General features: G+C 36.1%; 1 protein-coding gene across 1 annotated transcript; it reads right to left on the reverse strand.

Moving 5' to 3' along the window:
* LOC133338475 (serine protease easter-like) lies at window positions 1-9,999 on the reverse strand. The gene is made up of 4 exons (XM_061546645.1): window positions 9,898-9,999; window positions 5,829-5,986; window positions 5,471-5,630; window positions 1-744 (listed from the first exon to the last, which is right to left on the reverse strand). Exons 1-4 carry the CDS (start codon window positions 9,974-9,976, stop codon window positions 17-19), a joined length of 1,125 nt encoding a protein of 374 aa, XP_061402629.1. The 5' UTR covers window positions 9,977-9,999; the 3' UTR covers window positions 1-16.
* Between the last annotated feature and the right edge of the window lie 4,714 nt (window positions 10,000-14,713).

Genomic DNA, 14,713 nt, shown 5'->3' on the forward strand with positions numbered 1-14,713 from the left:
ACCTATCTTTACATCTTTAAGGTTTCATATTTTGTAAAATCCAATCAGCATAGGCCCCCACACGTGTATAGACACCAGGCCAACCGGCGGTAGCACATTGTCGTGGACCAAACGATACAATACCCGCTTGAACATAAACATCACGATTATCTAGACGTTGACGCACCACCAATGGACCACCTGAATCACCAGTACACGAATCAATGCCAGCAACACCACCAGCACACATTTGTGAATTTTCTAAATTAATTCTTCGCATTGCATATTTCTGACGACATTCGGCATCAGTCCACGCTTCAATGGTAGCTTTCAATTTCAAATTACTACTTGTACCCGTCTCGGTTGCACCAAACCCACTCACATCCATTGTCATTGCATTAAAAGTTTTCGTACGCATCTCCTGTGCCATTGGTAAACAAACGGGACTTACGAAATTCGTATATTCAATGTCACGATTTAGACGTATCAAAGCGATATCGTATAGACGATTTGCCGAATTTTCATTATATTGAGGATGTGGAATGAGGTCTTCAATGCCAACGTCGATATGAGGGTCGGCACAATCTAATTGATTATTGGCCAAACGCTCGCAGTCCCGTGTTGTGGAACGATCCCATTCCCCCAGACGTACACCCGTGGGAACATTGGTTTGCAGCGCTCGACCGGTAACGCAATGAGCAGCGGTGAGGATATATCGCTTATTAATCAATGATCCACCACAGAAGAAATTCTTTATGTTACCAGCTGAAAATTTTGGTTGATATTTACAATATTTGGAGTAAGTTTATGGGGCATGCATGTGACCTTCGCCTGGAATTTATGTAATAAGGGTTTTTTTTTATTTCATGCATACATTCCTTTATGTGTGATAGTACATAAAGCATTTAATGTCAACGCTTTTTAAGCAATATATCGTGCATTGCTGATTTTGACATCTTATTTTTTTACACAACATGAAGTCTGATATAGCTCAAAAATTAAAATTTTTGATGTCTGACGGTATGGAATAATCAGTCCATCGCCAAATAATCATCCACAATATTCGGCATTTTGGCCGAAGTGTCTGTAATATGGGATTTTGGATTAAATATTGACCCACATTTATCAGTAGCCCTTAGTATTTTTATACCCTCCACCATAGTATGGAGGGTATATTAATTTTGTCATTCCGTTTGTAACTCATCGAAATATTTATTTCCGACCCTATTAAGTATATCGTTAGCTAAAATGCAAAAAGGCGTAACTAACAAAAAATAATTATGTAGGAGAAGCAAAAAACTGTTTTGAATGTAAACTATAAACATGTCATGTGAAATGAAAAAGTATGCCCGGCAGGGTGATATTTCATATGACGAATAATAGACTATAATTTTTTAACAAATTTAGTTATTTAGTTTAATGGCAGTCATAACAATTAAGTAAAAATTTGAATTTTTTTTAGTTACGCATTTTTGCATTTATCAAATAAACCCACTTGTAGTTACATCTTTTTGTTTTTTGTTAATAGAAGCTTCTTTTTTGACCGCAGACTTGTAAAACTTTGTCAACACATGTAGTTTATTGACATTCACAATATTCCTTCAAAAAGTCAATTTTTTGTTACTTACGCCTTTTTGCATTTTACCTAACGATATATATTCTTGATCAGGGTGAAATTGTAAGACGATTTAGCCATGTCCGTCCGTCTGTTGTATTCACGCTATCTTCTGAAGGAATTGAGATAGGGTGCTGCAATTTTGCATAGAATTGTCTTTCTTCTGCAGACAGGTCAAGTTCGAAGATGGGATATATCGGTCCACGTTTAGGCATAGCTCCCATATAAGGGTACCCCCAATTTTTGGTATATTGGGGTTCTTGAGCACGTCTTTAAACCGAATTCTGTGAAAGTTGCTACATTATGTTCTTATTAGGTACCAAATTTCTCCACAAAAAAATTATAAATATAAGTCCACTTTTTCTGGTAGACCCCATATAACGGTACTCCCTAATATTCAGTATTTTGGGGGATTTGATCATATTTGTCCACAGCATTGGCTGTAATTTAATATTTTAAGTTTTTAATAGGCACCAAAACTATCCACAAAAAATTATGAATATATGTAAACTTTTTCGGATTACCCCCATATAAGGATACCCCCAATTTTCGGTATTTTGGGGTTCTTGAGCGCGTTTTTCAAGCGAATTATCTGAAATTTGGTACATTGGGTTCTTATTGGGTATCAAATTTCTCCACAAAAAATTATAAATATAGGTCCACTTTTTCTGGTAGCCCCCATATAACGGTACCCTCTAATTATGAATGTAGATTCATTTTTTTCGGATAGCCCCCATATAAGGGTACCCCCAATTTTTGGTATTTTGGGGTTCATGAGCGCGTTTTTCAACCGAATTCCCTGTAATTTGGTATTTTGTAGTCGTATATAGTAAAAAATCTCCCTACCAAAAATTATTAATATTCGCTCCCTTTTTGGGGTAGTCCCCATATAACCCCCTTTTTATATTAAAAATAATTATCTGATTTTTTCCGCGTTTTGGGTTTATTCCCATGCAGTCGCATTCCACCATAGTAGTTTATATATTCTGTACTCGAAATATGGAATTCTAAGACGTTTTAGCCATCTTTTTTAATCATTCTACCATCGGGGGATATCGAAGTAAAAAACTTCGGTCCCAGCTAGGCCTATTCCCATATTGTGATACCTACCCATTTTCGGTATTTGGTTGTTGTATGTTCCCCATATTTTAATTTCAAGCATCAAGTATATGGTGAAGGGTATCCCAAGTTCGGCCCGACCGAAGTTAACCCCTTTTTCGCTTGCTTTTTTTAGTTTCCCATTGGACGCAAACATGATCATGATAACCAATATTTGGGGTACATTTTTTGGATTTTTTTTTTTTTTTTTTGGTTTTTTAGTAAGTGTCAAATCTATCGAAGGACCATTGACATAAAATTGGATGAACTAAAATGTAATATGTGAACCGACTTAGATCAATCCATAAACATGTCATTCTGTACCCTATACTAAAGTCTTCGTTTGGATAGATAGAGAATGAGACATAATTACGTAAATCGATTTGAAGCAAGTCTCAATCGGACACTCGTCGATTATTTGAAACCCAATAAACATGAAGTCGGTCAAATATATGGGCTAAGTCTGCATTTCTATTAATTTTGTACGTTGTGCAAAATTTCGCGTCAATATAACAAAAATGAGGAGTTTGGGCCACCATTTACATAAAATCGGACGAAAATATTAATAGAAGATATATCTAAACTGATTTTAACGAAACTTGTCACAGGTTAGTTTATACTAATTTTAGCACGTTTTGTGCATATGGACCATATTTTGGGTCCTTGGTGCATGATTTACTCTAAATCTGAACCGATTCCAATAAAACTTTACACTCGTTGGACTACACCAACTCAGTACGTTGTGCAAACTTTTGTGCCAATCGACCTAACATTTCGTATTTGGTTCACCATTTACATAAAATCGGACAAAATTAATATATATGGGAGCTATATCTAAATCTGAACCGATTTTCACAAAACTTAACACACATCATTCTAGGCTCAATTCAGTACACTGGCGAAATTTTGTGCAAATCGAAAGATATATAAGGACTTTGGTACACCATTTACATTAAGTCGGACGAAAATATTTATGGGAGCTATATCTAAATCGGAACCGATTTTCAAGAAACTTAACACCCATCATTATAGACTTAATTAAATACGCTGTGTAAAACTTCGTATAAATAGAATGATATATAGGGACTTTGGTGCACCATTTACATAAAATCGGATTGAAATATATATGGGAGCTATATCTAAATCGGAACCGATTTTCACGAAACTTAACACACATTACACTAGACATAATTCATTACTCTATGCGAAGTTTCGTGCAAATCGAAAGATATATAGGGACTTTGGTACACCATTTACATTAAATCGGACGAAAATATATATGGGAGCTTTATCCAAATCTGAACCGATTTTCACGAAACTTAACACACATCATTCTAGACTTATCTAAATCTGAAACCATTTTTTCCAATTTCCATGGGATTCCTCCTTGGGCCAAATAAATGAGCTGTGGCAAATTTCATCCAATTCGGATCATAAATGCGACCTGTACTTTGTTTACAATTTAACATGGACAGACGGACGGACATGCATAAATCGACTCAGAAAGTGATTCTATGCTTATACTCAAAAGGAACCATTTGTCTATCTGGTTTCCTATTGCCTATTACAAACATATGGACAAAGACATAATACCCTGTACCACAGTGTGGTATAAAAACGTACGCAAAAGCTTCAAAATACCGAATATTGTGGGGTACGGAATATATGGGTTGTAGCCTGAAAAGTGGATCGATATATCCCATTTTCAATATCAAACATTCTAGGAATAATAGTAATGTACGTGCACAATAGCTCTAACTGCAATGTTGCGAGATTTAAACTGGAGAACTGACTGACCTGTCTACTCCTGTACTCTCGTCAAATAAATCTTAATAAAGGAATAATTTATTTCCCACCAATAACCCGAAATGTCAAATTGTAAACACTTCGTTTGGGAAACGTGCTTAGCACCATCATTCGCATCTTTCAATAATGCCAAATTACAGCAATTCGATTGTAAAATGCGACTAAAGAATCCGATATCGAAAATGTCCTGAAAAGTTGTTTTTACCCACCAAAAAATATTGTTAAGTGGTATTAATTTCGATTATAGCTTTGTGCCCTTAAACATGGTAGAATTTACAATGTAATATATTTTGTAAACTTTTCTAGAAAAGTCAGATTTGTATTAAAACCTAAAATGGACTTAAACCACTTTCAAAATAAACGACTCAACTATTGTTCATTACTGGTTTAAATAATTTTTCCTTTTTCGCGATTCGTAGACACGCTTTATTCTACTTCCTTTACGTCAGCAATTTCTTCTTGTGTTTTTATCGATGGCTTAAACTTCCCCTTCCAAACATTTCACGAGTTTGAGTTCAAATCACAAAATGGTTCGGATCATGCATCAATAACGAAGCAAAAACACCATTGTAGGGATAAATAAGTTATGCGGCAAAATGAAGCTCATGGTCAGGGGTGAAAAACAATACATAATGGAGATGGAAAGCCCTTGGCGAGTATATGAAGAACCCAGAAGACCAAATTCATGATATATCAAGATTTTGAAAGATGATGTGATGAATTCTTTTCTGGTAAACCCCAAAAATGTATGAATTTGCGGCTATTGCCGGTTACTTTTTAGATAACATGTCCTTAGTTAAATCGAAAATATGAGACGTAAGCTAAAATCCATGATACGATTTTTTTAAGTCATAATCATAATCAACTATCAATCAATTCATGCAACACTTTAAGGGGGAGGACATACACATACAAATCCATCCAGACAAAGGCCATATTTAGTTATAAATATATTGTTTCCTAAAAACATACGTTTTGTGTACTCAATCAAGGCCAACCAAGGATATTCATCGATTCGGGTAACATTACCACCATAGATACGATTATCAAAGGATTTTCCACAGTCACGTGTGGTGGGCAAGAGATTCGAAGATGATCGAGCACTTACCGCACTTTCCAATTTACAACATACCTGTGAATGAATTTAAAACTACTTTTGAAGTGGGGGGAAATAAACAAAACTTCATGTTCATCAACCTTCAATTACTAAAGAAATTTTTTGATTTATGGTCTAAAGGGCAATTTTGTTTCATAATTTAATGAAATTCCATTTCGAAAGGTAATGAAAATGTCCCATTTTTGGGGGGAGGGAGATACATTTGGAACTTACATAAACCATGGAACCGACTTGATCGCACATACTTTGTTGCAAATATTGAGTTTCTTGTGGTGATCTATTGGTATTTCTTAACATTTGCAACAGCTGGGGACATTCTACAAGATTACGACATAGACCATTGGCTCGATCGGGGGTCATGCATTGTTCATCTGCAAAATATATGTTTTGACATTTTTTATTAATGGTTTTAAGGATTTGAAGGGAAGTGGATTTTAATGCATGCAGTATTTAAGTGTGGGGGCAGAAATTCTAATTGTTTGAGTGAAAAATTAAATAACATTTACAGAATAGAAAACTGATTTGTTACGGAAAGAAAGAGGACTTTTTTATGGGGGGTATGATCAATTGCAACCAGTTTAATGGATAAATGCAGTTAAATCCTGCCAAAAGAATAAAACTTTTCATAGGAAACAATGTCGCAAGTTACCGATAAGTATAGATAGGTAACTTGCTTGTCGAGTAACGATAACTTATTGCTCGACTATGAAATTAGAAATTCCGATGAACTATTTGAATTCCTGAAAAAACCCACGAAAAACACATCGACACATTCCACCTATTTGTAGCCTATAAAGCCGCATTCGACAGCCCCATCCGTTCAGAGGTGTTTAAAGCCATGTCTGCGTTTGGTATTCCTGCAAAATTAATACGGCTATGCAGGATAACTTTAAGTGGCACAAGATCAGCAGTTAAAGTAGGAAAGGACCTATCGGAGCCCTTCAATACCGAACGAGGATTCAGACAATGTGACAGTTTGTCGTGTGATCTTTTTAACATCCTGCTGTAAAAGGTCATACGAGACGCAAAGGTGAACACAAATGGCATTCTGTACACCAAACAACACATGTTACTCGCCTACGCCGATGACATCGATATAATGGTCGAACATTGCGAGCGGTAACAGTCACCTTTGAACAAATTGAAAAGGAGCCTGTCAAAGTGGGTCTGACAGTAAACGGCGAGAAGACCAAGCTGATGGTATCAACGCGCAAGACGTCCAGTAGACTCGGACCAACTGTGGAACTTGAGAACTACAGCTTCGAGGTAGTTAAAGATTTTGTATACCTTGGTACCGCCATAAATAAAACGAATGACATCAGTTTTGAAATTCGGAGAAGGATTTTGATGGCCAACAGATGCTACTATGGTCTAAGTAAGCAAGGCCACCTCTCGCCAGACCAAACTCACACTTTACAAGACGCTGATACTACCCGTGCTATTATATGGATCAGACGCATGGGTACTTGCGCAAGCAGATGAGGCAGCTTTTGGGGTGTTTGAGAGAAAAATTCTAAGAAATATCTATGGGCCGATCTGCGTTGATGGCGAATATCGGCGTCGAATGAACACGAGCTTTACAATTTATACGCGGACATCGACATAGTCAGTCGTATTGAGCTGCAGCGACAACGGTGGCCTCAAAAGGCATATAAAAATGAGCCTACTGACGGTTCCCGTAGAAGGGGAAGGCCACGAATTAGATGGAAAGACCAAGTAGAAAACAATATCTTGGAACGAGGTCTTCCAAATTGGTGGACTTGCACACAAGACTTGCGCACAAGACCGACGCGCTTGGAAATCTTTTTTAAGCTCGGCATATGGAATAACCGTTCTGTAACAAGCCACATAAGTAAGTAAGGAACTCCGAAGAGTCAAATTTAGGCCGATTGGCACAAAAATTAATAAGGTTCAAATTTATGTATGCGAAGTTTTGTTGGAATTGGTTCAGATGTAGATATATTTCCCATATATAGTTTCCTCCGATTTTATATAAATGGTGCACCATAATGTTAATGTTTGTCCGATTGAGGCAACATTTTGCAGCTTATTGAAGTTAGTACATGTTGGCATTCATATTGAAATTACTGCAGTTTAACGTCCGTGAAGTTTTGTTGAAATCGGTTCAGATTAAGATTAGCTTCAATACATATTTTTCTCCGATTTTATGTAAATGGAGCACCATACTGCCAATATTTTTCCGATCGAGACATAATTTTGCAATAATATCGGCTTTGTACTTCTTGAGTACATCCGCCAAAGCGAACACTGCGCCTGTTCTGTACAACGTGCACACATTTCATGTGCAGATCGTGGTCCTTTATACGTTTGCGGGGGTCGCCAACATTAGGGGGGGGTTTGGCTTTCTTTTTCTTTGCTTTTTCATAGTAGGTTGGGTTTTCGGAGAGTGGGCAACTAACCCGATGCCTCATCTCATTTTTTTATAGTTCTTATAGGTGAACTCGCGGCACATATTAGCTCACTATTTAATCCACAATTGAGATAAAAGAGGGACCAAGATAAGCCTGGACTTCGCCATGTTAAAGCCACTCAGAGCCGTTGCTTGGTATCTATCATCCCCTACACCATTTTATGTAAATGGTGCACCATAAATCCTGTTCTATTTGCGTGATATTTTGTTGTTGAAATCGGTTAAGATGCAGATATATCTCCCTCATGTATTTTTGTCCGATTTTATGCAAATGGAGGACCCTATGTCTGTTCGCTTTACATGAAATTTTGCATAGCGTATTGGATTGAAGACGTTTCACGTTTAAATATAGCTTCCACATATATTTTCATCCGATTTCATCAAAATGATGTACCAAGTAACTAAAGTTTGTCCGCTTAGGACATATTAGTGCACAACGTACCAAATCGAATATAGAATAACGTGTATTTGATTTTGTGTCGAGATAAATTTTGGATAGCACAGAATGTTGCAGCATAGCAAATGGTGGATGCCACAGTTGCTCAAATACGTCCATTTATATTTAAATCTTATACATATTTTGCTCGATGATTGACATTAAATTTTTCATTAATTTCAGATTGGTATGTGTATGGGTTGTTTTAATTTAGTTCAAATATCTATGTACTTCACGTAGTTAATTTCGTCAGATTCCATTTCAATGGTCCTCCAAAGATGATATGTCTATTCTATCTAAAGGATATTATACATATGAGCATTTCATGTATGTACCCAACTTTTGAACTTTCCTTCCTAGTTTTTCATTTGTTTATCATTTTTTTTATGAAATTCCATTAGATTAGTATATTAAAATCATGACGTATTATTAAAACAATAACGAACCTCTAACCAAATCATTTCATATTTTCAGGGAATTTTTCCTGCAAAAAATTACAAAATTAAATGTCTACTTGTCTTTTTTTTAACTTTTAAAAATAGTGGGGGCGAGAGATAATTCCCCAATAGGGGAATATTGTTATGTACTTTTTTCGAATTCTAACTCGGGTAAACTTCAGAGAAATTAAAAAAATTAACTCCTTATACCGGAAATACAAAAGAAAAAAAAAACCGGGGAAGACCCACAGCCCTAATTAACACCAATTTTTTTCTAATAAAAATACCGACAACTACCAGACCCATTATACATTATTCAATAAAGTTTTGGTGTCTTACTCTCAAATGTGTGTGTATGAGTCACAATTCCAATAAATCAAATTTCATACAATTTAAGTCAATATATAATTTTTATGTAAACAAAAAATAGTGCGGATATGTGTGGTTATAATTTTCTGAACTATAAGTAATTGTTAAAACAAATAAAAGAAATTAAAATCCATAAACAATTTCACAAAATACTTGTTTGGAATTTATTTATTATTTTTGTTTTTTTTTTTTTTTTTTTTTTTGCATTGTTTTTTTTCATTTCGAATTTCGGTTCATAAACTCTCAAGTCATATTTTAAATTATTCATTTCATTTTTTTTTTTCTTTATTCATGTTTGTGTACCACTGTGTGTAAAATCAAATTCAACACGTTTAAATATTGACTTAATAATCACTTTGAAACATTTGTTTTGTTTTTATTTTTTTTTTTCAAATTTCCTTTTTTATTATTACTTTTTTATTTTTTTTTTTTATTTCAAATGATTATTCATTATCAGTTCTTTTTGTGTGTGTGTCTCTATATTCTAATCTCACAATTTTCGGTAGCCCCGTAACCCGAAGGGTCATCATTGCTAGCCATGTTTTTTTGTAGAGATAAACGCACGACGAAACTTTGTTTAACGAAAATAAAAACAAACAAAACACTCACTTGCTTTAGCCACAGAGCACTGAATACAAAACGCTGCCAGAATGCCAGCGATTAAAGCCAGCGCGGTAGAATATTTCATATTGAAACAAAGAAATACAAAAACAAAAAAATAAAAATTATTTTTTTTTCGTTGTTCTCCAGTCAGACAAACACCATGCGTTAAGACAAGCCAACGATCCTCAACACACGAGTTTTAAAATTATACTAAGCTGAGATTCATCATCGATGGGATCTTTAATATAAAATCGTATATAAAATGATGCTGACTGGCTGGCTCGGTTGCTTTCTAGTTGTTTTGGGAGTCTGGCCGGCCCTTGCTACAGTGAATGTCAAGAATTCAGAGAGAAAGAGAGACATCGGGAGCGCGATCGACCGAAAGGGAGAATCCAATGGGTCTCCAAAAAATCTCAAATGAGAACATCATATTTTTGTTGTTACATTAAAACGCCGGATTCAAGTTTTTTTTTTTTTTTTTTGCTTAAGGAAAATCCACAATTAAAATTCTCTATCAACCACATAACTAAGTCATTCACACTAAAAAAATTGGGACATTCTCAATTATGGGGAAAATAAACAACTGGAAGGACTGGATTGTTTTTATGACACTCATTCACAGATAGTTTTCTATCTGCGAAATTACATTACTACCAAATTTAATTTGAAAATTAAAATTGCAAATAAAGACGATGAATAATTTGCTCGACAGCTAACAAGCGGCATCATTTTTTAGTCACAATTAATTACTGGTACGAAATGAATTGTTCTCAAATTTTAGATTGTTCTTTATGAAGGAACCCACTAAGGAAAATTCAAAAGTCGGATAGGGCCGACTATATGATACACTTCACCACTTTGGGCACATACAAGAGTTATTAATATCTACAATATCCTGTAGATAAAACAGACATAGAATCTTTGGAGGACCATTGAGATGGAATCGGGTGAAATCAAATGTGCTATCTAGATACATATTTGAACCAATTGGAAAAATCCCATACACATACCATTCTGAAATCAATGAAAAACTTGCACGTCAAACGAGCAGACAAGAATTCTTTGGTCTACCATTTTTATGAAATCGAGTAAAATTATGTATGGGAGCTATATATGTATAAACACATGGACGCAATTCAGCTACCGTAACATTTTTTTTTTTTTTTGTTATCACTCTAAATTCAATGTAATACCCTCTGCCAAATTTCGTGTAAATCGAAAAACATAGGCCCTTCGGCGCACCATTTACATAAAATCGAACGAAAATATATATGTATAATACCTATATCATTGCTCAATCGGACAAATATTGGGAGTTTGGTGTATCATTCACGCAAAATCGGACGAAACTATATAGGGAAGATATATATAAATCTGAACTGATTTTAACAAAACTTCGCAGACATCAGTGTGGACCTAATTGCGTACTCTATGTAAAATTTTGTCCGAATCGGACAAATATTGAGGGGTTTGGTGTATCATTCACATCAAATCGGGCGAAACTATATATATATATTGGAGCTACATCTAAATCTGAAACGTTTTTCTCTAATTTCAATAGGGCCAAAAAAGTGAACTGTGCCAAATTTCATCCAAATCGGATCATAAATGCGACCTTTACTTTTTTCACAAAAATACATGGACGGACATGCGTAAATCGATTCAGAAAGTGATTCTATGCATATTCTCAAAAGGAACCATGGGTCTATCTCGATTCTTTTCGCCTGTTACAAACATATACACAAAGACATAATACCCTGTACCACAGTGTGGTGAAGGGTATGTAAAACTCTCGAAAATCTCAAACTATATCTGAACCGATTTTGTCGAAACCTACAATGGTTACAATTGAGATCCTAAATACCTCAGTACCGGCGGGTGTCGTTGATCCACTCACGAGTCACGCCCTACCATCATCTTACTATCGTAAGCAAACATCTCCTACAGATGTGGTAGTCTTGGCATCTGTAGTCGAAGGTTCCGCCAAAGGCATGCAGCCAATGAGCAAAAATGGATCACAGCTTGAGGACCATAGAGGAAGAGCAATCTATATCCAATCTGTGAAAAAGGATTGAACTCTAACTTAAATTTTGAGTACGCAGCCAATGAACAAACATTGATCTGAGTTTGAGGATTACAGGGGAAGAGCAATCTACACCCCACCTCTGAGGCAGGATTGAACTTTAAGTTAAATATTGAGTCTGAAAATGAGGACACAACCGTCCTAGAAAGCCGAAGGAGCGTAGAGTCTGATAAGATCGTTGAGGAAGTGATCGAGGGCATTACCAAGTTCACTACGAAGAAAAAGCAATTATCTTGGGCAAAAAAGCGAAAAATATCTAGAATGAATTGGAGGAACAAAATTAAGGGGTAACGTTTATGAGGGCTTTGGCATATTAAGTAAAATAATAAATGAGAACGCCGTCCAAAATCAAATTTGACTCTTATATTCCTTTGTAAATTGACACAGAAAGCCAACTAAAGGGACCAAGCCGGAATCCTCGTTTAAACCTGACGATCCATTGGGTGATATTAAAGAAGGCATAGCCTACTCAAATATCAATAAGACGAACCCTGCATCCGAATCTTCCGTGAATTCCGGTTGCTCCAAAATGAATGGTAAGGACCCGCCATCTTATGTGAAGGTTACCAGGAGTCACAAAGCAGTGCATCAGGAAAGCTAAAAAATTGGCATAGAAAACAAACTTAACTGGCCTGAATCCTGGTATGTGTTTCCCCCTTTTAATCAGCAATCCAATACTCAGAGGAATAAACCTGAGGGTCCTTTGACTTCCTCTGAAGTAGCGGAGAGTATTAGGACTCCGCAAGAGCTGACGAACGTCAAAATCCCAAAAAAAGGAAAAGGATGCTTTCTATTGACTGATAGTAAGAGAAGGCATAGCCTACTCTATATTTGTTGAGGAAAAGGGAACTTCCTCAATTACAAAAGGCAACGGTACTCGTTAGAGGTTGGAGCAGTGAATTCACGACGGAACGAATGCTCGAAGTCTTTGGTATACAATACAGGATACTGCTGGTGATAAAATGGGAATTCTTCCAAAGATGGAACTATACCTGTGATGGGCCTAGATAGATCAATATTGACAAGTCTGATCAAGACTAGGGGCAAGAAGCACCACGTGTCCAACGCAGTTGCCTTCATTATTGGAAAGGAGAGGAGTATGCCACAAGATTAGCGAGGGAAAAACACCCATCAACAAGAGTGAGGGAGATGGGGAAAAGATAATCGACTTCCAAGAGGATCTTTACTGGAGGACAATTTCCAATGGTCATTCAGGTAAACCTCCATCAGAGTGAAACTGCAACTCTGGCTCTGATGGAAAGAATAATTAAGGGTAATATACACATCGGTTTAACACAGGAACATTGGACTCTTTCAAACAAGGTATCTAGAGGGAGCCGAGGTGAAGACAACCGACTCCCAAGAATATCATTTACTGGAGTACCATTGCCAGTGGTCATGCAGGTAAACCTTCATCAGAGTGAAACTACAACTCTGGCACTGATGGAAAAAATAATTAAAGGTAATACACACATCGGGTTAATACAGGAACGTTGGACTGTCAAAACCAAGAGCTCTGGATGAAATCACATAAATTACCAACTGTTTTATGCAAACACAGTTTCCCGTTCAAGAACCTTTATAATATGTCACAACAACATAAGTTTTCTTTTCTCCCCAGAGTTGTCGACATCGGACGCAACTGTACTGAGGCAAGGAAATGGCAACACTTACCCACCATCAAATGGTTCCTGTACTCTGTTTACAATTTTAGATCAACATACTGACGGAGTGCCGGATATTCATACATCGACTAAGAAAGTGATTCTATGCATAGTTTCAAAAGTAACTATAGGTCTATCTCGTTTACTTTTACTATATATGGAAGCTATATATAAACCTGAAACGACTTCAATCCAATACAGCAAACAGCGACTTCATGTACAGCAAACATACAAAAACATGTACATTTGGGAGCTATATCTACATCTGAACTGATTTCAACAACAAAATATCGTGTAAATAGAACACGATCTATGGAGTATCATTAACATAAAATGGGACTAAAGTATGTACGTAAGCTATATTTAAATCTGAACCGATTTCCAATTTACAAAACGTATTCTAAAATAAATACCATACCCCTGTTAAATTTCGTGAATCATAGCATATGACAATCAGAACCTAATTCAGTACGCTGTACAAAATGTTGTCTCAAAAAAAATATTGACAGTATAGTGCTCCACTTACATAAAATCGGACAAAACTATATATGGGAGCTACATCAAAACCAATTCCAACAAAGCATACATTAATCTGGGCCTAATTCAGTACGCTGTGCAAAATATTGTCTCTATCGGACCAATATTAGGAGTTTGATGCAACATTTACAAAAAACGGACGAAACTCTATATGGGAGCTATATCTAAATATGAGGCGATTCCAAAAAAAAACTTCATATACGTCAATGAGGACTTAATTCAGTACGCTGTGCAAAATTTTGTACCAATCGGTCAAATATTGGCAGTATGGAGCTCCATTCACAACAAAATCGCACGAAAATATATATGGAAGCTATATCTGAATCGATTCCAACAAAACTTCACATACCCAAATCAGGACTTAAGTCAGTATGCTGTGAAAAATATTGTCTCTATCGGACAAAATTTATATAGGGTTCGTCCTTGGGTCATATAAGTGACCTGTGGCAAATTTCATCAAAATCGCGTAACAAATGCGACCTGTACGTTGCTCACAAAAATACATGGACGGACAGATGGACATCTATAAATCTACTCA

This window comes from Musca vetustissima, unplaced genomic scaffold (genome assembly GCF_032173495.1).
Source record: "Musca vetustissima isolate MV318-11 ecotype Yass unplaced genomic scaffold, APGP_CSIRO_Mvet_v1 utg16282, whole genome shotgun sequence".
NCBI lineage: Eukaryota > Metazoa > Arthropoda > Insecta > Diptera > Muscidae > Musca > Musca vetustissima.

Bases quoted from the DNA above. Each gene is read 5' to 3' on its own strand.
- LOC133338475 (XM_061546645.1), bottom strand. From the start codon at position 9,976: ATGAAATATTCTACCGCGCTGGCTTTAATCGCTGGCATTCTGGCAGCG. The intron at 5,987-9,897 runs GTGAGTGTTTTG...TATATTTTGCAG, and splicing joins GTGCTCTGTGGCTAAAGCAA to ATGAACAATGCATGACCCCC. The intron at 5,631-5,828 runs GTAAGTTCCAAA...ATTCATTCACAG, and splicing joins AAGTCGGTTCCATGGTTTAT to GTATGTTGTAAATTGGAAAG.